The sequence below is a fragment of the Myotis nattereri genome (assembly GCF_964212035.1).
Source record: "Myotis nattereri genome assembly, chromosome: 1".
Lineage (NCBI taxonomy): Eukaryota > Metazoa > Chordata > Mammalia > Chiroptera > Vespertilionidae > Myotis > Myotis nattereri.
The window spans coordinates 45,564,683-45,588,207 of NC_138075.1; the positions used below are offsets into that span (position 1 = coordinate 45,564,683).

General features: G+C 42.2%; 1 protein-coding gene and 1 pseudogene across 2 annotated transcripts in view; one reads left to right on the top strand and one right to left on the bottom strand.

Moving 5' to 3' along the window:
• The window catches only part of MAP2K1 (mitogen-activated protein kinase kinase 1), a 77,669-nt gene that overhangs the window by 18,401 nt on the left and 35,743 nt on the right, over positions 1-23,525 (bottom strand). Inside the window, exons 2-5 of the mRNA XM_081113779.1 lie at positions 15,450-15,660; positions 13,622-13,768; positions 9,917-9,994; positions 9,102-9,153 (exon numbers count right to left, since the gene is read on the bottom strand). Of these exons, the coding sequence (XP_080969905.1) occupies positions 9,102-9,153; positions 9,917-9,994; positions 13,622-13,768; positions 15,450-15,660 (488 nt within the window). The remainder of the gene's footprint in view (positions 1-9,101; positions 9,154-9,916; positions 9,995-13,621; positions 13,769-15,449; positions 15,661-23,525) is intronic.
• Positions 17,876-22,050, top strand: LOC308527264 (large ribosomal subunit protein eL31-like; annotated as a pseudogene). The gene is made up of 2 exons: positions 17,876-17,940; positions 21,680-22,050. The product of its transcript is annotated as a large ribosomal subunit protein eL31-like (transcript).

Below are 23,525 nucleotides of genomic sequence, written 5' to 3' on the forward strand. Positions count from 1 at the left end.
CCCTAAAGAAAAGCACTAGAAGAGCGTGTTTGCCTATTTAAGGACAAATAGAAGCAAAAAGTAACAGACATTCCTGGTGTAGTCTACCGAGAAATCCTCTCCCCACCACACACACTTCTCTGGAAGAAGTGCTCCTTCTCCACTCTAGCCAAGGCCTGAGGTGGAAACTGACCACCTCCTCCACCACCTCCCCTAAAAGGCCCCGAGGAAGCACTCTCCCTCCTCCAGCTTCCAGACAAACTCATCTGGAGCCATAATCACTGCTGTGGGTCTAGCAGCTGAGATAATTCTAGAGAGAACGTGACTCTATTTCTAACTAAGGGACCAGCATACTGGATACCAGCTTCTCATTAGCCACTGTTTCTCTCCATCTGTAAGGTGCAGCGGTGTAGACCGAGTCCAGAGAAATTGATATCCCTATAGATTCACTGCCACCTTAAGGCTGTCACCACATGGCTGGGGGATGAGACAGGTGGGGAAAGGAAGAAGAGGAGCAGCCAGGACTGCCTCCTGGACACATGGACCAACTTATGAATCAAGACACAGACAATATCTACACGCACGTGCGCGGGCACACACACGCACACACGCTCACTCACACACAGGGATTGTACTCAGGACAGAATCCTATGTGCAGCCTCAGGGGCAACTCTGAGTTTCTGCTCAGATAAGCCTGGCAACATCCCAGAAAAAGCCTGGCAGGCAGGGAAATAACTTGCACAGGTCACAGAAACTCATTACATGTGAATCTGATAACCAAACAGCCTGTAAAACAATAACAAAACAAAAAAATCTCAGGCCACTGCAGATCTTGCCTATCTGCTAACAGCAAGTCTGACTGAAGTGAGAAGAAGATTCAGAAGTTGAAATCCTGGCTGAGGCTGAGGACCCAGTTCCTCTGGAAGCTGCTGCTGGGATACCCACCCAGGAGGTGCTCTGGACGCCCATCTGTCCCCAGGAACAGGGTCCAAAAAACTCTTATAGTCTCCAAAGAAACTTTAAATTTCATTCTGACTCAAGACATTCCTGTTTTTATAAAACTTTACCCTGAGCAATAAGGAACTCTTCTAGAGCGGACTTCAAGCAGGATGGCCTCAAGGTAAAAACTGCTCTACCTCTAAAGAGTCATCTGGCTTGTTCCAATTGCAGTCTGGCTCATGGCTCAAAACTCTAGGCTGGCTTTCCAGTACGTGGCAGGCTCGAGCCACTAATTCAATATTGGGCATAAAGATCAGACAGGTTACACACTGTTTCATCTGATAGAAGGGAAAGAAAAACAAGTTGAGGCATAATTTAACACTGTTCTTGGCCATTTTATTGATCATCAGCCAGCAACTCCAAGGCAGAAATAATTTATGAGCTAAGTTGTATGAACTCCGTATTGATCTAAATCATGTAATGCTTCTTTAGGGTCTTGATCAAAATAAAACCTTGGTAATTAGGGTGGGCTAAGAAGAATGGCAGGCTAACAATGCAAATCACTGCTTTAAATGGTAGGAAACAGGGCTGTATCCTACTCCCCTCTCCCATACACACAGTTTAACCTAACCATGTGGAGGTCAGCTTTGGATGAAGTGGACCTTCGACCTCCTGCCATAGTAAGAAGAAAGACTGCACAGAAAACTTGTTAGCTAATTCATTTCAGAGCTCCAGAGTCAGGGGGAAAAAAACCCTTTCCTACCTATGTCATCCATCATGTTTTCATTAAGAACTTTTTTTCTTTTTAAAAATATTTTTATTAATTTCAGAGAGGAAGGAAGAGGGAGAGAGAGATAGAAACATCAATGATGAGAGAGAATCATTGGTTGGCTGCCTCCTGCACACTCCCCAGTGGAGATCGAGCCCACACCTGGGCATGTGCCCTTGACTGGAATCGAACCTGGGATCCTTTAGTCCAAAGGTTGACGCTCTATCCCAGTGATGGTGAACCAAGACTTATATTTTTGATATTTATTTTATATATTTAAATGCCATTTAACAAAGAAAAATCAACCAAAAAAAATGAGTTCGCGTGTCACCTCTGACATGCGTGTCATAGGTTCGCTATCACTGCCTATCCGCTGAGCAAAACCAGCTAGGACTCATTAAGAACTTAAAGCTGATAAACTTAAATCTAAGTTTGTGATTAAATTCTAGTTTGCTCAGTCATAGGATTCTTCTTCCCCTTAACTCAGCGGTCAGGAAGCTTTTTCTGTAAACAATCAGAGAGCAAATATTTTAGGCTTTGAGGGCCACCTGGCCTCTTTCACAAACTTTCTCATTAGCACAAAAGCAGCCACAGACAACACTTATACAAATAAACATGCCTGTGTTCCAATAAAACTCAATTTGCAAACACCGAATGTGAATTTCACACAATGATCACGTCCCAAAATTCTGAAAAGCAATTCTTAGCTTGCAACCACATAAAAATAGGCAGCGGGCCACATCTGGCCTGCAGGCCGCCAGTCTGCCCCCTCTTGCCTTAAAGGCTCAATTACTGTTTTGATTTATGTTAAGTTTTTGTCTTTCTGACCCAATGCTTAACAGTATTACAGTGGAAAACTTTTTTTCTAATTTGCCTGCTTTCAGCATCCGTTTCTCCTCCCCGTCTTCTAGTAGGAGAAGTCCTCTTTTCCACTTGGGATATGCCCCTCCCCAACAGCAAGTGTTTCAGTTAGGCCCTAATTGTTAGTCCAGTGATGGCGAACCTATGACACGCGTGTCAGAGGTGACACGTGAACTCATTTTTTTGGTTGATTTCTCTTTGTTAAATGGCATTTAAATATATAAAATAAATATCAAAAATATAAGTCTTTGTTTTACTGTGGTTGCAAATATCAAAAAAATTTCTATATGTGACACGGCACCAGAGTTAAGTTAGGGTTTTTCAAAATGCCGACACGCCGAGCTCAAAAGGTTCGCCACCACTGTGTTAGGGTTTCAACTAAGCCCCATCTATTTGGCCACTGAGGTGGGTTTATAACCTAGGACGGCCAAACTACTCTAGTCCCCTGACACAATGATTGGTCCATGAATGGGCAGGCACTCGAATCAGAGCCAATCAGTGGTCAAGCACTGATCTGGATGATGGGGAGAGTTGAGGGGGGTGGGGAACCCTTTCTCTAAATTCTCATCCAGCATAAAGACATTTGAAAGGTAGGGAAATTAGCATGTGCACACCCAAAGCGGTAATCCTCAATAGGCCTAAGACACACTCACCTAGTTGAAAAAATATAGAACACTACATAAATGGTGCCTGAAACAGTTGGTCCCCCCCCTCCCCCCGCAATAACATTTACTTCTCACTTAAAAAGTAATTTGTAAGTACAGGCATGCCTAGTTTTGTATCACTGACACATTCCTAAAAATAAATGTTTTAATCAAATTGTGATTTGCTTGCCTTTGTGAAGATTCTGTGAAAATTTAACAGTTGAAAGATCCTGTACTGAATGTTTTTTAAAAAGTAAAGAATTGCCCCTGGAGCAACTTGTGTTGTAAGTTATTTTTATACATTAGTTTTACTTAGAGCAGGGCACACTAGAGAAATCACTTTCAACCTAGTAATTTAAAATCCTGAGTGTCGTCTCTGTATGCTAGATTAGGTAACAGGGTGCCAACTGCCTCCAATACTCAACAGGAGGGCTGGTTCCCTTGATACCTGCATGATTGTTGGGAGTGTATGCTTCACAGGCACTGGCCCCTCTGGGAGGTGACTGAGCCCACAACCCTCCCGCTACCCACCCCAGCAACCCCACCCCCGCCCCCAGAGGCCTAGCAGTAGGTATGGACTGGGGGCAGCTGCTGTTCTGCTTGAGTGACCCACCTTCCCAACCACAGTAGCCCTGGTCCCTGTCCTACCAAAGTCTATGGTTCAGCTTTTCAAAGGATTCTCTGAGCTTTCCCCAAATCCTTCTAATGAGTAAGTTTTGAAAAGCTTAAACCAAGTTAGGCTGGTTTCTGTTGTTGGTAATCATAAAAAGCTATACCAATTAATCTGCTAAACAGCAGCTAATCTTTATTAAGTGTCTACTATGTGTCAAGCACTACTCTAAGTACTTTGTAGGCATTATCTCAAATAATCCTCACAACCCTTTAGATAGGCACTATTTTCCCCATTTTTCTGAGGTTTGGAAAAATTAAATAATTTGTCCAAGGTTACACAGTAAGTAGCACAATGAGGATGCAAACCATGAGCTTTTATCACTGTGACAGAGTGAAAAAATATTGGCCATGATATTTTGTAGCTCCTCCCAACAAGACAGAGTCTATCCCACTACGCTGAATCTTGTCTTGACCATGTGACTTGCTTTAGCCTACAGGGCAGTAACAAACCTGACATAATCAGAGGCTTACACGGTGGTTGACTATTGGGGTGACCCCCTCTTGCAACTAAAACCCTAAGGCCATTATGGGAAGAAGCAAGGGCTTTAACCTCCCAGAGGATGAGTAAAAATATGGGGAGATAGGTCCTGCCAACGCACAGGATTATAGAAAGTAATAAATGGTGTTTTTTTTTTAAACTACTAAATTTAAGGGTGGTTCATTTCACAGCAAAAACTAACTCAAATCATGATTAAGCTATCACCAGCAACTCGGTATCAACAAGTAGGAGTTAGTGAAAATTTGAGGCAGAGAAAAAGCTTCTTTATTCTTCCTTTTCTTCACAGACAGAATGCGAAGAACAGAATTTTAAATTTCATCAAGAAAGAATATAGTATTTAGACCAGAGAAAGAACTAACTGGCAGCAAGGAGACCGACATAAAGACAGAGGCAGGCAGACTCTCTCATTCTCACCCTAACTTAGATTTCCAGGAATCATCCACTCATTGCACTTCCTGCTCTGGAATCCTGTGCAAGGAGTGCTATTCTAAAGGCCAGGCCTCCCAGCAGGAATCTGAAGAGCTGAGAAGACCCACAAACAGCAGGAGTCTGTAGAGCTCAACAGTCAGGCCAGGCCAGCCTGCACACACACTGCACATTAAGGCAGAAGGCCTTCTAGTGACTTCTCCTTTTTGGCAAATAGTGAACTCTTCACCAAAGACATCTATCCAGAGACCTATCTGGCCCACAAAGCAGCTCTTCATGCCAAAGAGCATTAACTGGTGAAGCCAGAAAAGAAATTCCTAGGAAAGTGGGGGCAGCACCAGGCTGAAGGGGAAAGCAAGCTGGTTATTCCAGGAATGAGCTGAAACCTTCCTCTCTCCAGAATGGAAATAAAGCTAGAGCTTTTTGTCAAAACCACAGAGAAGGCGCAGGGGTAGAAAAAAACACAGGACTAGATTAATGACTGTGTTAAAAGGAGAAGACATGGGTTTTTGGCCCAGTTTCACTGTTGATTCTTGTGTGTTCCAACAAAACCCAATCACACAAACACCTATAATAACTCCCTAAGAGAAGCTATTTTCTGCAATTATGTTAGATAAATTAGAGATGTTTCCTGATTTAAAGAAACTCAAAGACTAGTGAGAAAGCCCTGTAAACTCTGTGAGCTTTGGTTTCTATAAGTGTAAAATAGGAAAAATATACCTATTTCACAAGGTTACTGTGAATAACAAATAAGTAGCATAGAGCACATAATACGGCACTTGGTATACAACATGTCCTCAATAAATAATGATCATTATTTATTACAATAAGGAAGAAATGGACACTGTGCCAAAGGAATATAGAGACAGAGTATTTAATCCATTCAAGGAAGGAGATGGCCCATGGGAAAGCTTCTCAGAAGAAGAGACGTCTGAACTAAATAATTTTACTATTTGCTAAAATTTATTGACTTATGAGGAAGACTAATTCCCACAACTATATGAAATAAATATGTCACATGCAATTATTGTTCTTTGGCATGAATTATCCTCATTTTACAGATGAATAAATAACAGAGTTTATACACCCTTTTATATACATTTATGAGTCAGGATTTGAACTTTAACTGGCTGATTCCCCAACCTCAGTGCTGTATTTAAAGGATGAGCAGCCCTGGTTAGTGTGGCTCAGTTAGTTGAGCACCATCCTGTGCACCAAAAGGTTGCTGGATCGATTCCTAGTCAGGGCACATGCCCAGGTTGTAGGCTCAATCCCCAGTAGGAGGTGTGCAAGAGGCCGCTGATCAATGTTGTGCTCTCACATCGATGTTCCTCTCCGTCTCACATTCTCCCTTCCTCTCTCTCTCTCTCAAAATCAATTTTTAAAAATCTGTTTAAAATCTTCTAAAAATTAATAAATAAAGGATAAGCAGACTCAATCTAGCAAAGGTATGAGTATGAAGGAGTAGGGTAGAGATGTGGAGTGCTCCCTGGAAGGCAGTAGTAGAGCAAAGGTGAGGGGCAAACAAAGGTACAGCTCATAAAAGGAATTTAATTTCACTGGGTCTCAATTTCCTCACTAATTAAATAAAGGAATAAGGAAGGCAATTAGCATGTGTTAGGCCTTTCTATATGCAAAACACTCTTCCAGTTGCTTCGTTTTGTAATATCATTAATTCTCATAGCACCGTAGGAGTGGGCATGAGGATTCCATTTTATAGGCAATGTAATGGCTTTCCTCCACCAGATCCCTCTAACACCAACCTCCTAGGTTCTTCTCAGTGAGATGATGTATGTCAATAGCTGCCCTAGAACACAGCCCCATGCTCAAGAAATGCTCAGTTCTCCTCTTCTTTCAGCTGCTATTTCCTGGAATATACTAAAATATTCTAACATGGAATTCAGATCTTAACCACAGATTAACGGCCATAAACTGCTGGAAAACTGCTTTCCCCTTAAGCCATAACATAACTCCTATCAGTGGAAAGAGGACAAAATGGTAGCCAGTGCAAGTAGAAAGCAGAAGGTTTTCTTATATTTCTGCATTTTAAGTGTATAATTTGATGCATTTTGAAAAAAAAAATGTACATATCTATAAACCCACCACCAAAAGCATTTAATATTTTAATTACTCCAGAAAGTTCCCTCATGCCCCTCTGAAGTTAATCCCATGCTACCATCCCTACCCCCCAGACCCTCAGGTAATCACTGATTTACTTTGTTACTGTGGATTAATTCTCTCTGTTCTAGAATTTCATATAAATGGATTCATACAATATGTACTCTTTTGTGTCAGGTCTCTTTCACATAGAATGTTTTTGAGAGTCATCCAAGTTGTGTTTATCAAAAGTGTTCATTTTTATTGTTGAGTTATTTTCTGTTGTTTGAATATATCAAAATTTGTTTGTTTCTAGTTTGGGTCTATCAGGAATAAAGATGCTATGAACATCTGTATACAAGCCTTTGTGTGAACAAATGTTTTCATTGCTCTTAGGTCAATATTGAAAAGTGCGGTTGAATTGTATGGTTTAATTTTTAAAGAAACTACCAAACTGTTTTCCAAAGTGGTTGTCCTTTCCCTGAATGTTTTTAAGACTCTCTATTATTGGTTTTCAGCAACTTGACTTACTTTTTTGCTTCTTTTTTATAGCTTTACTGGTATATAATTTTAATATAATAAATCCATATACTTAAAGTGTTATCATTTGATGAATATATGTGACCATCACCACAATCTAGATTATAAACATATCTATACCCCAAGAAGTTTCTTTATGTTCCTTTATAATTCTTCCTGTCCTCCCCCTCCCTCATTCCCTACACAACAATTGATTTGCATTTTGTCACTACAGATTAGTTTGCAACTTCTGGAATTATATAAATGGAATCACATATGTGAGAATAAACAAATCATCTTTTCTGTCAAAGAACAGTTTAGACAGCCTCATTTTGGGCTGCGTGACTTGGCAGCCGCCATGCTGGCCGCATGGCTTGCAGCTTCCTGGGGGCCGCTGTCTTGAAACAGCAACCGCCAACCCCTCCCTTTGAATTAGCCAATCGGGAAAGACTGTGCACCTGAGCTCCAATCAAGAGCGAGGGCCAGGTCACATGCTTCAGGGATTATAAAGCCGAGCAGGTGTGCACGCACTTCCAGACCACGTGTGTGCACCCTTCTCCGTAGAAGTAAAGATGTTTGCCTGCTGCCTGGCTCCCGAGTCTGGTCTGTGTTCTACCAGGACCCCTGACTAGGGGGGCTCGCCTTATTTCTAACATATAGTATATTTTTTTTGTCTCTTTCACTCGGCACCATTCTTTTAAGATTCATCCATATTGTTCCACGTACCAATGGTTTATTCTTTTTATTGCTAAGTAGTAAACTCTTTATGGATATAACACAATTTGTTTATCCATTCAACCACTGATGAGCATTTGGGTTGTTTCTAGTTTTTGGCTATTACAAATAAAATCAATATGAATATTCATGTAAAAGTCCATTCATATGACTGGACATATGCTTCTGTTTGTTTGTTTTAAAATATATTTTTATTGATTTCAGAGGGAGGAAGGAAAAGGAAGAGAGAGAGAGAAATGATGAGAGAGAATCATCGATCAGCTGCCTCCTGCATACCTCCCAGGGCACAAGCCTGAAACTGAGGCATGTGCCCTGGCTGGGAATCAAACCATGACCTCTTGGATCATAGGTCAATGTTTAACCACTGAGCCACACCAGCTGGGCTACTTTCATTTCTTTAGGGTAAATCCTGGGAATGAGATAGCTGAATATATATGAATAGTAGGTACATGCTTAACATTTATGAAACTGATAAGCTGTTTTCCAACATAACTGTACCATTTTACATTCCTACCCAGCAGTATCTGAGAGTTCCAACTGCTCCACATCCTCAATAACATACAGGCATCAGTGTCTTTAGAATGTAGGTGTTTTATGATGTAATTAAAACCACAATCTCATTGCAGTCAAACTCAGATCTAGTCATGGCTTTGGGCCTATGCACAATCTAGTCCAGCAAGCAGTCAGTGACACTGGGGGCTGGGTAACTAAATTCTAGCAGAGTCTCTGTGATGAGCTTGCTGCCCTTTATGCCCGTTACAGCTTCAGGTAACAGGTGTACAACAGACCAAGAAGAGGGTGGAACTTGCTGTTCCAGCCATCAAGCTAAATAGCCAAAGACTTGTAATAAAAATTAAAAATGTTATTAAATGGCATATACACCAAAACACAAAAGAGGATGCAACAACTTTTAGATTTCAGCTAAAATTTTAAAAATAACAACTAGCAAGTAAGTTCTTACCTCTATGCATAATCTTGTGTTTCTCCCTCAGATATGTCAGACCTTTTATTACCTAGAGGAAAGAGAATGTAAAAAGATAGCAAATGGAAATGGTGGTGTTTAGAAAATACTCAATGTCTCTATTTTAAAATGACCTAGAAAATATTTTATCTAACATCACAAATTTTTTTATTCTTTCTTTTGTTTTTTTTCAACCTGCCCTATCAAGAAACCATCTTTTTACATGGCATATAGAGTATTATTTTTAAGTAAAATTGATTATTGCAAGTTTAAACAACATTAAAAACCACTTTACTTGGCCCAGCCAGTGTGGTTCAGTGGTTAAGCATCCACCTATGAACCAGAAGGTCACAGTTCGATTCTGGTCAGGGCACACACCCAGCTTGGGGGCTCAATCCCCAGTGGGGGACATGCAGGAGGCAGTCGATCAATGATTCTCTCTCATCATTGATGTTTCTGTCTCCCTCTCCCTTCCTCTCTAAAATCAATAAAAAATATATTTATTTTTAAAAACCACTTTACTTGAATTCATTTCTTTTAAAATCAGCAATGAAAAAGAGGCTTTCTAATGCCACAAATGAGAATTCTTTTGAATACCTTATTGTATTTTTCAAGACACAGATTTTAACATAGGGTCACTTTTCTAATTTTAATTTGAGAGAGCGAATTGTATAGGGAATATTCTAATGAGTAAACCCCATTTTCTTACAAACTTTACCCTGCTGACTTCCTAGCTTCCTCTTTTGTCTATTTCCTACCATGTCATTAACTTATCAATGAGGGGACTTGGAAGAAAAACTTCACAATATACTCACAGCAATGCTAACTTTTCCTAAAATTTGTTCAGGAATTCTTCCAGCTTTCTTCAGGACTTGATCCAAGGAACCCCCATCCTAAGAATAAAAATACCAGCCCATTTAGTGAGAATGTTTCTAACTATTCATTCAAGTGTTAAACTTCATGAGGAAAGTGAGTCACATACATGGCAAATCCAGATATCAAATATTATATGAATGCAAAACATTGGGGGGGGGGTTATCAAATAAATAGTTACTCAAATCCTGTGAATAATCATTAAATTACTAATTCAGTAGTCAAAATAACAACTTGATTTGCATTGTACTGACACTATAGTGTAATGATTAGTAGTGCAGCCTCTAGAGATAAACTGTCTAAATCTGAATCCCAACTCTGCTGCTTACTATCTAGGGGGCTTTGACCACCAAGTTAAACAACTTATAAATTGGTGGTGATGATAATTATAAGGCTATTATAATAATCATCGGGCTATTAAAAGTATTAAAGAAGCTAATCAGAGAAAGCATGAAGAACAATGTCTAGCACACAGTAAGTGCTCAATCAATGTTAGCCATTTTATCACCATCATAGAAGTCACAACTTACATTTGGTATTATCCTAACAAATCATAATTAATGAAAATGTTTAAAATGTCATAGAAATCAACACATTCGTTCCACAAATCCTACCAAGTGCCATGGGCTATGTCAGGTTCTATGGCAGACAAAGATATGAAAAGGACCTAGTTTCTGCTCTCAATAACTTTACAAACTAACATGGAAAATATACATCTCTTAATAAAATATAAAAAATATAAATATAAAAGTGTTGTAGACATGCAGAAGAAGAGAAAAGTAATTCTGACTTAAGAATGGCATTTGAGCTATAATCTTACTCAAAGAATGAATATGATTTCCCCACCTGGAACAGGAGAGGAGCAAGGGGAGAAAAGAAGAGGGTATTTCACTAAGATCAAAAGCACAGAAGCATTAAATTGCATGGAATGACAAGTGGTTCATTTCACTGTGGATACATGAAGAAATGCAGTGATGGATCAGGCTGGAAATGGCCGGCTGTGGCCACATCACAGAGCCCCACCAAGGAACCAAGACTTGACTTTATATAGGCAGAAGGATGGGAATCCCACCAGGGTATTTTAAGTTGGAAACAACTGCATCCCTTTCCCCCCTCCCTTCTACTCTCTCTAAAACAATAGAAAAAATATCCTCACTCCTTGGGTGCGGATAAAAAAGAAATAAATAGTACAGGTGTGGATTCTCAAAAGCACACTAACAACCCTGAATATATTTCACTTAAGGATGGCATTATGAGTCTAGAACCAAACAGAACTCCCCTGTGAACACGCTTATTTTCCACGAGCCCTACTCAAGGTGAAGTGGAAGTCATCCTGTGAGCCTGGCTGCCTTCATAATGCCATAGGCTCCTGGTGTCCAAACCAAGACAACACAAATAGCCCAAGTAACCACTCCCAAGTCAGCTGGCACCTCTCAATTTCCTTTACTGATGGGAAGAGGAATCCCAGTGCAGAAAGTTTCCCAGCCATTTCTATTTTGCTTCCAACTGAATGTGGTTTCAGATCCTCTGTTTGAATGGCTCTGCCTAATTCTCAGGGAGGACTTAAAACAAGGTAACAAGACAACTCTGTCAAAATCTGGTTTGAATAGAGTAGAAAAGCTAACCCTGTGGCGCTCAGGTTCTACCACCTAGCATAGAGAGTAGCTAACTGTCTTGGCTTACACTTTCCCTGGGAGTTGTGATAAATATTTCTAATGAAAAGGAAATATTTCCTTTCACCTCCGTCTGAGCTATAATCAGAGTTACAGTGTGAACAATGGAATTAGCAAGATTTAAGAAGCATGAACCACAGTCGGGATTACCCAGAATTGCCTGCAACTCACCTCACAACCTTTTAATTCTGCTTCACTGTTGCCAAGGACTTGCCTTCACTAACTAAAGCTGCTGAAACTGTGCTTATTTTTAGAAGCTGATTATTAACCAAGTCAATGGTGCTTTTGTGAAGCTTTTCTATAGAAGAGATAAATGATTTATGGAGAGAAAAAAAAGAGCTCAAAAGCTTTGCTACTGCATGAGAACCATCAACCCTGAGTCCCCAGTCCTCTGGTTGCCCAGCTACCAGCAGAGTAGAAATCTACTTCCCCAAAGACAAGAGCATTCCTGTTTTGATCAGGGAGCACTCATTTACCCCTGGGGTATCAGAATTCAGATGGGGCAGTGCACACACAGCTTATCTCTAGGAAATGCAGACCCTGGCCAAGGGTTTTAGAAATGAAGGATTCCAGAATGAGGAAGCCTCAAAGCAGGTCAATTTATGGTAAATTGAACAGACTGTCCTCTACATGGCAAGAAGCCATGTAAAGCTATTACAAGAGGTTCCAGCAAGGTCTGAATAAATGAATAGGCCACTGCCTATCAATATTTGAACCTAATCCTAACCTCTAAAGCAAGCACCCTGAAGTTCAACCATGCTCACTCCACAAATTGCCTCCTGTTTGCCCTATTAAAGGAAGAATTCTGGGTGGAAAACTTGGAGGAAAGAATTTCTGATGGATCAGAAGACAGCAGGCATGAAATGACACATACTTGGTGCTCAAAAGCCCTCATGTCCACACTGATACTCCTCACGTGAGCATCAATAAGGAGTATCAGTGTGTGGCAGCTCTAGGGGCAGAGATGCTACTCACAATGTCTCTACCTCTCAGCTCCTGTGGCCCCTTGTGTCTAACTGGCACTATAAATAACTGTTTGTGAGGCTGAACCCACGTTGATTAACTAATATAAATCCTTGACAGGCTGTAAATGCCAAAAACCATAGAAACACAAAATGTTAGTTTGGGGTACTAATGGCCATTTTACAGATGAAAAAACTAAGAATCAAAAAGATAAAGAAATTTGCCCAAGGTCATGATGAGCGAGTGACAACCAGTAAACAAATAATTATTGAGCACCTGCTGGTGCCAGGACTACTCTGGGCTTTAGAGACACAGTGGCAAACAAAACAAACTATTTGGATTGTTGTGTTGAAGTCTCCTGTGCCATGCTGCCTAATGGGGACAGAAGAAAATAGCAACCATGAAGCCAGCCTCTCTCTCTTTGAAGTTCTAGGCAGCAAGAAGGAAACAGCTCCAATCACTATCCAGTAGATTCCTCAAGGCACAGGCACTGAGGTCAGACTACATCAGTTTAAATTCTACCAATAACACTTACTAGCTGCATGACCCTGGGTAAATTATTCCATTTCTCTGAGCTTGTTTCCTCATTTGTAACATGCACACAATAAGACTGTTATGAAAATGTAATAAAATATTAATTTGCTCAGGATAGTGCTTGATATAGTATACCCAATAAAAATTAGTTTATCATTATTAGTGTTGCTAACACTATTATTGTTAGTCAGTGGGAAGAGAAAAAAGGTCCAGGCTGTTAGTGGCAAAAAAAAAACTGGCAGTTCACAAATATATGATTAGCCCATAAACGCCCTCTCACACCCTCTGTCATACATCAGATGGGATTACCTCTCTACATGTTCAAAGACTCCTTCAGGCTCCCCTTAAAGCAGATTATAAACTCTCTGAGGGCAGGACTGTCTCACTCATCTTCATAACCCCAGAACCTCTCAGACTAAATATCAGACCAAAGCTACCCAACTCCCAGGCTTCAGAGGCCAATAGGTGGTCACATACCATATGCTCCATGCAGATGCTGATCTCTCCATCGCTGTAGAATGCACCATAGAAGCCCACAATGTATGGGGAGTTACACTCATGTAGAACCTGCAGCTCCCTTATTATCTGGTTCCGGATCGCAGGTTTGATCTCCAGGTGAATTAGCTAGAGAAAAAAAGGTGCGAAGAAGAGAGGTTTTAAAAACATATAAATAGCCCTAACCGGTTTGGCTCAGTGGATAGAGTGTCGGCCTGCGGACTCAAGGGTCCCAGGTTCGATTCGGGTCAAGGGCATGTACCTTGGTTGCGAGCACATACCCAGTAGGAGGCAGCTGATCGATGTTTCTCTCTCATCAATGTTTCTAATTCTCTATCCCTCTCCCTCCCTCTCTGTAAAAAATCAATAAAATATACTTTAAAAACATATAAATGGATGGATGGATGCAACTTTCTTAAATGCTTAAGCTCTTAAAGTAGGATAAGAGGAAACAGGCAAGTTTTAACAAACAAGTTTCCTCTCAACCAAAGCACTGAGTGCCAACATACCAAGGCAGATGCTAGCACTTGAGGACGTGTAACCAGGGGAGGGCCAGCTGTGCCCCTGCTCCTAGCACATTGTATGCGGGAAACGTATTTATACGTTTTACATATTTATACGTTCTACCAGTGTAGTAGAGCGCGGGACACGTATTAATACGTTTTTTATAGACTAGCGAAAGAATGCGGGTAACGTATAAATACGTAAACTAAAGTTATCATAATTTTACTGAACGTTGCCATTTGCGCAAAAAATTAGCAAAAATGGCCCGCGCCACCTGTTAGCGCGCAATAAAAACTACCCGCAAACAATGTGCTAGGAGCCAAAACTGAGAAAGAAGGACTCACCCTCCCAAGAACAAAGCTGAAGGACAGGTTTCTCCCAAAACGACCTGTGAAGCTGAGGGATGAAAGGAAAGTGGCCTTGAGAACTTGGTTGATTCTCAAGGGTTGTAGGAGTAGAAAGAAATGAGGAACTGGGTATGCTGACCTAAGCTGCCCAAGAGATTTCTCTTTGACCTCAGAAGCCTCATGTGGTTGAGATTTAGTCAAGTCCTCAGGTGCCACCTTATATCCCCCTAATTTGTCCCGTTTCAGCCAGGGAGACAGGTGACAGAAACATGAAATGGTTTCCGAATAAGGCTGAACTTCTAAAAAGAGCCACAGACCAGGAGTGCCAGAGGACACGGAGGTAAGCAGTGGTTATCAGTGGGCTGCAGCAGCTAGTGCAAGCTAGACAAGAGGTGGGCCTTGAACATGCAGACTCTTTGAAATGATGAATAGCACAAGCAAAAATATATGGACAGGAAGGACCACGTGCTAAAAACATGGAAGAGTCCAACTGCACTGGAGCAAGAGGCTGTTCAGAAAGAGGACCACCCAGGGTAGACAGGAAGGGAAGACTGCATGCCATATGGTGGGGAGCAGAGATGTTACACTGAAGGGAAATGAGGGGAACCCTGGCAGGGCTGAAGCAAGGGGAAACAACTTAAAGTGAGTGCTTTGCGCATCACTGGGGCTGGGTAAACGAAAGCAGCTTCTCCTGCACTTGATAAATAGCACACACGAAGGATCCCTTGCTATGATTTTCCAGTCTGGGGATGGGATACACTAACACACCATTAATGTGTTTACCTATAATCTGATAGATAACACGAGTTTGAAATTCAAATAGCACAAAAGGTACTGAGTGAAAAGTCAGTCTTCCTTCTACCCTTGCCCCAGGCCCCCAGGTCTTCTAAGAGATAAATCAATTACATGTTTACCCAGCAAACTTATTCAGTCATTTCATTTTTTAAAGGCAGCCTCACCTTTCTGGCCATAACCAGGCCGGACGGCTGGTGGGAGACCTTGAACACCACACCACCATTGCCAGCACCCAGCTCACTGATCTTCTCAAAGTCATCATCCTTCAGTTCCCCCACCTTCTGCTTCTGGGTAAGAAAGGCCTCAAGGCGCTTCCGCTGCTGCTCATCGAGCTCCAGCTCCTCCAGCTTCTTCTGCAAAGCCTCCAGGTTGGTCCTGTCACAAAGGGGAGAGCACAGGTCAATCCTGTCACCGGAGAAGGCCACCCAATGGAAGAGGCTGGGGGAAGGTTCCATCACTGTGCCTCTGCCCTCTTCACTCTGCCACCCTACACAATTTACCCCTGCCAAGGCCTCGGCTTCCTCATTTGTAAAACACGGGAATTAGGTCTCTCTCGATACGCTGTGAGCCTGCAAGAGGAACCAAGGAAACTACTGAACTGAAGGGGACTCCAGAATGAGCCATCTTAATTTGCTTCATAAGCCCAATTTCAAAAGCCCCACTAGTGTTGGTTGTATTAAATTGACACCATGTACAAAGTAAAATCTATTTCCTAAAACCACTAAACTGAAATCAAACCAAATCATCAAAAGAGGCTCTAAACTGAACCAGAGCAGTAGACATTCTCTTTTCCAATGGGATCAAGTCAGAAACCAGGTTAATCAAAATAAAGCAAGAAATCATAAAAAGATATACCTAATTTTTTTTATTTTTGCACAATATATATAAATATACATCTGTTCACACATATTTTAACATAGGGCAAGGCCCTCTCTTTGAGTAAGAGTCTGACATCATCTTTCTCACATGAAGCAGAACAATGTCTATCATTTCCAATTCCTGGTTCTTTAAAAAGAAATAAAAATGCAGACACAGAGTAATATTGGAATAAAATTCTAACAGTTTTATGATTTCCCCAATCTTAATGTTCAACTAATTGGAGAGTAATAATGTTTTTTAGTGACTTGAACTTGAGTCTTTCCATAGCTTTTAACTAGTGTTCACAGGAGGGAGAAAAAGAAAGAAAATCACCTCCTTTGCAGCCACATTTCATCAGTTTTTCCAATATTTAAATATATTACTTAATTACAAATACCAGCTAAAACTGTACAAATGGCTTTGGGAACAAACTGGCTCTTGGTAAGCACATAATTCAACCAGTGGGTGCTAAAGTGAGTGGGCAAGGCAGAGAGCAGCCTGCTAGCTGTGCATTCAGCATGCTGTGGGCATCACTGTTTTACAGAGAGAACTGAAAAATGTTCATTACTCCTGGGAGCTCGATAAGAGGGTGGTGAGGAGGGTGGTAAAGAGAGCTTCCACTGTGTTTCATTTTATTTCAGTCCTAGTCTAAACAAACACCACAGGTGACAAGACAGGCCATCATCACACACCAGAATGTTTGTGTGCCCCCCCCTCCCCCCCCCCCCCCCCACACACACACTCAGAGACACACCACTTCTGAGCTTGGAGGGTAGAAGCAAGCATGATTTCCTTTCTTTATTCACACTCTATTCCAATCCTCAAGAAGGCAGGAAGATGGAGATCTAATGCCTCCCCAGTGTATGGGAAGATCCAACACTGCTTTACAAATAACACAGCACATGGAGCCAAAGAGGACACAAGGCTGAACTTACCATTTTCCTCACTAGGAAACTCTGGGGAAAGAAAGCTGATGTTATGGATTGAATTGTGCCCTCCCCCGCCATTCATATGTTGAAACCCTAACTATGTTTAGAGATGGGACTTTTAGGAGGTAATTAAGATTAAATAAGGTTATATAAGTGGAGCCATAATCAGACAGAATTGGTGGCCGCCTTACACTCTTGCACACATTGGCACTCTTAGAATTCAAGCCTCCAGAACTGTAAGGAAACAAATTTTTGTTGTTTAAGCCACCCAGTCTGTAGTATTTTATTATGAAGCCCAAGCAGGCAAGGACGGCTGGTCAATATTCTCATCCTACTAAAAGGCTCAACTAAGTCTCAGCTGCCCCCAGACCCTCAGGTAGGACTTGGGACAGTGTGACTGGACTGCACTGTGCACACCCTCTGGTTTCCTTTCTTTCAGGTCTCTCCACAAAGGAGCCCATTGATGACAACATTTAGAAACACGTGTCAAATGCTGACCCCATTATCTAAAACTTAGTTGCTGTTACAGTTGCCTGGAGGGCTCATCAGGCCAGCTAGAAATGCAACTCCAAAAGGTATTGTCAAACACACATCCACTGAGTGGATATGGGGGGGAGAGAGGGAAGGAGGGCTGTGTATTCTTCTGTTTCATATGCATTCATGCATTTAATCCACAACCCTAAAATTACAACAGACAGCACACTCAAGCACAGGCAGGTGAAATAACTTGTCCAAAGTCACAAAGAGAGTACATGGCAGAGCCAGGATTCAAACCTGGGCAGAAAGAATCTCTAACCTTAACCATGATGCTGTGTAACCTCTTCAAAATATTCAATATGCTTTCAAGGGAGGCAACTTGCAAACATAGGTAAGCTCCTAGTGTAGGCATTTAACAGACCAGGCTCAATTAGACATGAAGATGGTTTCCCTACATGAAGAGCCCGTTGCCCCAGATGCAATCCTGTTTCCCCTGCACATCAATCTGAACACTGCCTTGCAAGTAACAATGGCCACAAGAATTTCCACCTGTATAGATGTAGGTGTGAACAAAACTAACTCCATCTGTGTCCTGGATTCAATTTCATTTTTTGTTTCATGTGACCTTTGACCAACCTCACTGTCCTTAGTAAAGCATATCAAAGATTGATGATTATCTGTGCTCTTAAGATGTAGCCATACATATTTTCATTAGTAAGAGCCAGAGTGGCATTGAAATGGGTCAGAAACAGAATGTTGGGGAACCAGCTAGTATTGTAAGAAATATTAACCATGCTCTGTTAACCATGATTGTTTTATTCTGATTAAAGAAGGCACATTCCACCCTGGCTGGACCTGACCTGGAGATGCAATCCTTCCTCCCCATTTGGAGCTACCTATTATCAAAAAGAGATTAGCAAACATTTGTTACAGAAACCAGAATTGCCAGCCCTTTGAAGATCCTCAGCCCTTTTGCATACCTGCAGGCCTTTGCAAATCTCCAGCCTGCTTACCTGTTAATTTTGGCACTCCCTTTGGCTATTTCCCCTTGTAACTCCAGCCCTTGCATATCACTAAGCCCTTTGAAGACCCCTAGTCCTTTTGCATATCTGTAGACTACCCTTTTGCCCACTTTCCTTTGTACTTATGCCTATACAAGCAGCTGACTTACGGTGGGGTGCAGAGCAGATTTTTGTGGATAACCTGCTGCTCTCCCATGCTGCCGGGAATATAGGAATAAACACTCAGATATGATTCAACCCTGTCTCTGCTTAATTGGCTCAAGTAGTGACAGGCAGCACAGACTCATTACTTGTCCAGTTACAGCATGACAACTGGAATAAATAACAAAACTGATTATAGTACCTATAATAATAAAAGGGCTAATAAATATGCTAATTAGACTGGACCAGAAGTCCTTCCTGACGAAGCCAGGGCGGAGGGAAGCCAGCCCCAGTCTGGGTACCTGCGGGCAGCCAGAGGAAAGCCAGTCTGGGTCCTGAGTGACTGCCAGTGACCGGAGGAGGGAAGCCCGGGTCCCGGGTGCTGGAGGGAAGCCCGTGCCGGCAGCCGGGGGAAGGCCTACTCTTGCACGAATTTTCATGCATCAGGCCTCTAATCAATTATAAACAATCATCTCTGATAAGACTACCAGGAAGGATGGCCCCTGGTATTACTGCATTCTTTGCCCCTTTGTCTTGTCAATCATTAGAGTTACACTATCAAAAAACTATTGTAGGCTCTTTCTTTCCAACTTGCCGGGCACGATGGCTCCTGCAAAGAAGGGTCGGGAGGAGAAGAACCAAAATGGCAGCCTAAGTAAACACCTATACTTGTTGCCTCTCACAACCACATCAAAATTACAACTAAAAGACAAAACAACTTCTACCCAGAACTGCGGGAAAGCTGGCTGAGTGGAAGTTCCACAGCTAGTGAGGTGAAGAAAGCGCATTGAGACTGGTAAGAGGTGGGGAAGCACGGAAAGTGCTGGGACCTGGATGTGCTGCTCTTTTAATCGGGAGGGAGATACAAGCTCCTGCTTGCTCTGAACTCCAGTTCCGGGTGAGACTCTGGGGGACCCAAACACATACGGGGAGAAACTGGACTGTCTGGCATCGGGACAGGAACGCGAGGGCAGCTTTCTCTCAGAGGTGCTTGCAGCGATCATTGTTCCTGCGCAGGGGTGCAGAATGCTGAGACGTGGGGACCTCTCTGGTGCAGGGCTGACTGGCAGCCATTGCTGTTTGCTCTGCCCTGGTGATTCCCAGAGACCCCGCCCAACCCAATTTACAACCCCACCCAAGCTGTGCCCAGCAGCTTTTGCATATGAATGGCCTGTCCTTTCTCAACCTAAAACCTGCCAAATTGCAGCTGGGTCGGAGAGCCCCAGAGCTTCCAAAAGAAGGCCCAAGGCCAGCGGCAGCAGCAGCCTGCCTTGCTTCACAGCTCAGCCTCGTCTGGGCACTTCCAAACCCCATACAAAGAGGAGGAATCTGCAGATCTCTCTGTAGCTCCTGTTGGGCAGCCCCAGACAGTGGCTGACCTTGCACCTCCTTGGAGATCCAAGAGCGAGTGTACTCAGTAGTCAGAGTGAGACCATACCAGATTACGATTCTTCACATCCATAAGAGACACACTCAAGGGGCAGACTCAGTGAGCACCAAAGTACCACAGAAGCAAGTCCTGCCCCATAAGGATATCTCCTGCGCAACAGATCTTCCAGTATAGACACAGCTGATTCTCACAGCCAATTGACCTGGAGGTCAATTCCTCCCAGTGATACCAACAGCAATCAAGGCTCAACTACAAGACTGTGCACACAGCCCACAAAGGGGGTGGTCCAAGAGCGTCGACCTCAGGTGACTGGGGAGGCTGAGCCACGGGGCCCTATAGGACACCTACCACACAAGGCCACTCTATCAACTCAAGGAGACTTAGCAGCTACCCAGTACATAGAAACAAACACAGGGAAGCAGCCAAAATGCGGAGACAAAGAAACATGTCACAGATGAAAGAAATGGATGAAAGAAAAATACCGGATATAGAGTTCAAAACCACGGTTATAAGGTTACTCAAGAATCTTCTAGAAACCTCCGAGAAATTTAGTGAGACCCTCAAAGATATGAAAAAAGACCAATCAGAAATTAAGCATACACTGACTGAAATAAAGAATAATTTACAGAGATCCAAGAGCAGACTACAGGATCCCAAGAATCAAATCAAAGATTTGAAATACGAAGAAGCAAAAAGAATCCAAAAATATGAAGATAGTGTAAGGAGCCTCTGGGACAACTTCAAGCATACCAACATCTGAATTATGGGGGTGCCAGAAGAAGAGAGAGAGCAAGATATTGAAAACCTATTTGAAGAAATAATGACAGAAAACTTCCCCTAACTGGTGAAAGAAATTGACTTACAAGTCCAGGAAGCAGAGAACCCCAAACAAGAGGAATCCAAAGAGGACCACATCAAGACACATCATAATTAAAATGCCAAGAGCAAAAGACAGAGAGAGAATCTTAAAAGCAGCAAGAGAAAAACAGTCAGTTACCTACAAGGGAGTACCCATACGACTATCAGCTGATTTCTCAACAGAAACTATGCAGGCCAGAAGGGAATGGCAAGAAATATACAAAGTGATGAATAGCAAGAACCTACAACCAAGATTACTCTACCCAGCAAAGCTATCATTTAGAATTGAAGGTCAGATAAAGAGCTTCACAGACAAGAAAAAGCTAAAGGAGCTCATAACCACCAAACCAATATTATATGAAATGCTGAAGGGTATTCTCTAAGAAGAGGAAGAAGAAGAAAAAGGTAAAGAGAAAAAATTATGAACAAAGTGACAACAAATACATATCTATCAACAAGTGAACCTAAAAATCAAATGAATAAAAAAGCTGATGAACAGAACAGACTGGTGAATGTAATAGAATCAGGGGCTGACAATTCTTGGGGGGAAGGAGTTGTAGGGAGTGCGGGAAGAGATTGGACAAAGAGCTTACACCTATGGAAGAGGTCAGTGGGGGTGGGGAAGGACTGGAGTAGGGTGGGAACTGGGTGGAGGGGAGCTATGGGGGGAAAAAAGAGGAACATCTGTAATAATCTGAATAAAGATTTTTTTAAAAAAGAAAAGAAAAAAAGAAGGGTAGCAAGAAGAAGGGCTGCTCCACCATCAACAAGGTGGTGACCAGGGGCACACCATCAACATCCACAAGCGCATCCATAGCATGGGTTTCAAGAATCGTGCCCCTCGGGCACTCAAGGAGACCCGGAAATTTGCCATAAAGAGATGGGGACTCCCGACATGCGCATTGACACCGGGCTGAACAAAGCTGTCTGGGCCAAAGGAACAAGGAATGTCCCATATCGTATCCAGGTATGTTTGTCCAGAAAATGTAATGAGGATGAAGATTCACCAAACAAGCTCTATACACTGGTCATCTATGTGCCTGTCACTACTTTTAAAAATCTACAGACAGTTAATGTGGATGAGAACTAACTGCCGATTGTCCAATAAAGTTATAAATCTGCCGAAAAAAAAGTATTGTAACTAGGGTCTGTTAGGGGAGAATAATCTGCATTCTGACCCAATCTTCCTGTAAGTAAATTACCCTATCATAAATCCTGTTACATTCTATGGAGTTGTCTGCTTGTTTTATCAGTCTTAAGATACCTTCTCATTACAGTGTTCATTACACTTTTGTCCCACTGTGGGACACCACCCACTTGGTTTAAAAAAAAAGGTGGTGGGGGGGGGGAGAATGCTGGCTGTTCATTTTCCCAATTCTCTGTAGAAATAAGTAATTCCCCCACCTTCAGGAAAAGAACACTAAATCTGGGCATTGTGCCACCTTCCTCCCTCTCCTACCTCCTATGCTGTACTGTCTAACCACCTAACCTTCCAATAAGGCACTGACTCTTGCTTTGTGCTTTCAGAAGGTGAAGCACGGAGAGACACGCAAAGACTGTATTGTAAGCTGTGGTGACAAGACCCTCCTAATGACCAGGGTGGGATAGTGCTGCCAGACAAACAAGTCATTAGTAATCTGGGATCCTGGGTCCTTATCCCACAGGTGGTCATCAGCTGGCTGGGTGACCATGCACAGGTCATTTAACCTTGTCGCATCTCCATTTTCTCTTCTGTAAAAGAGAGTAACAACTCTATGCTTACATCAGCAGCAGAGGATCAAAATAGAAAACTAATGGGAAGAAACACTGGAGTTTCGACACATTTCTACACCACTGTTAGGACAGGTGGGGGTAGGTTGGAGGATAAGGAGCAGGAACCAAGGCAGCAATAGCAGGATCCAGAAATACTGCCTTTCCTTTAATAATTCTTAATCCTCTAAAAGTCTTTAAAAACTGTTTCATAGAGTGAAAGACAAGATTTTTGCTGAAGGCGAAAAGAAAATTCTGAAATCAAAATGGCTTTCAGTACTTATAAAGAAATCACTCAATAATTTAACAGTATTCAGTATTGCTTCCTCTGGCACAGGGAGTTGATGACATTCAATATGGCTTATTTCTACCGTTCCAAGGTGAAATGTCTCAAGCAAAGGAAACAGAAAGAGAGGGGCCCCTCACCCCTCAACTACACCACAAATCTCCAAAACTCAGAGGGCAAGAGCCTGCCTCCTTCATAATTTTTGGGTATAAGTGAAAAACAGCAAACAGAACTAGGGATTGAGAAACGACACTGGAGCCCAGCACAATAAATCTCTGACACACACACATACAGCCCTTTCCAGGGACCAGCTGTGATGAGCTCTGGCCCCATCAAGTTCACCACAGCAGAGAAAACCACACACTGTACCGTGAATTCTGCACCATGGCTGTCTTACACAAGTTCATCGAGATACAAGGAGATTATAGGTTTGAAATGGGAACACAGAATAAAAGAAGGAACATGAAAAAAAACAAGGGTTGTCATTTGTGTTCTAAAAACACCAGGGAAGCACAAGGAAGTGGGTGGGG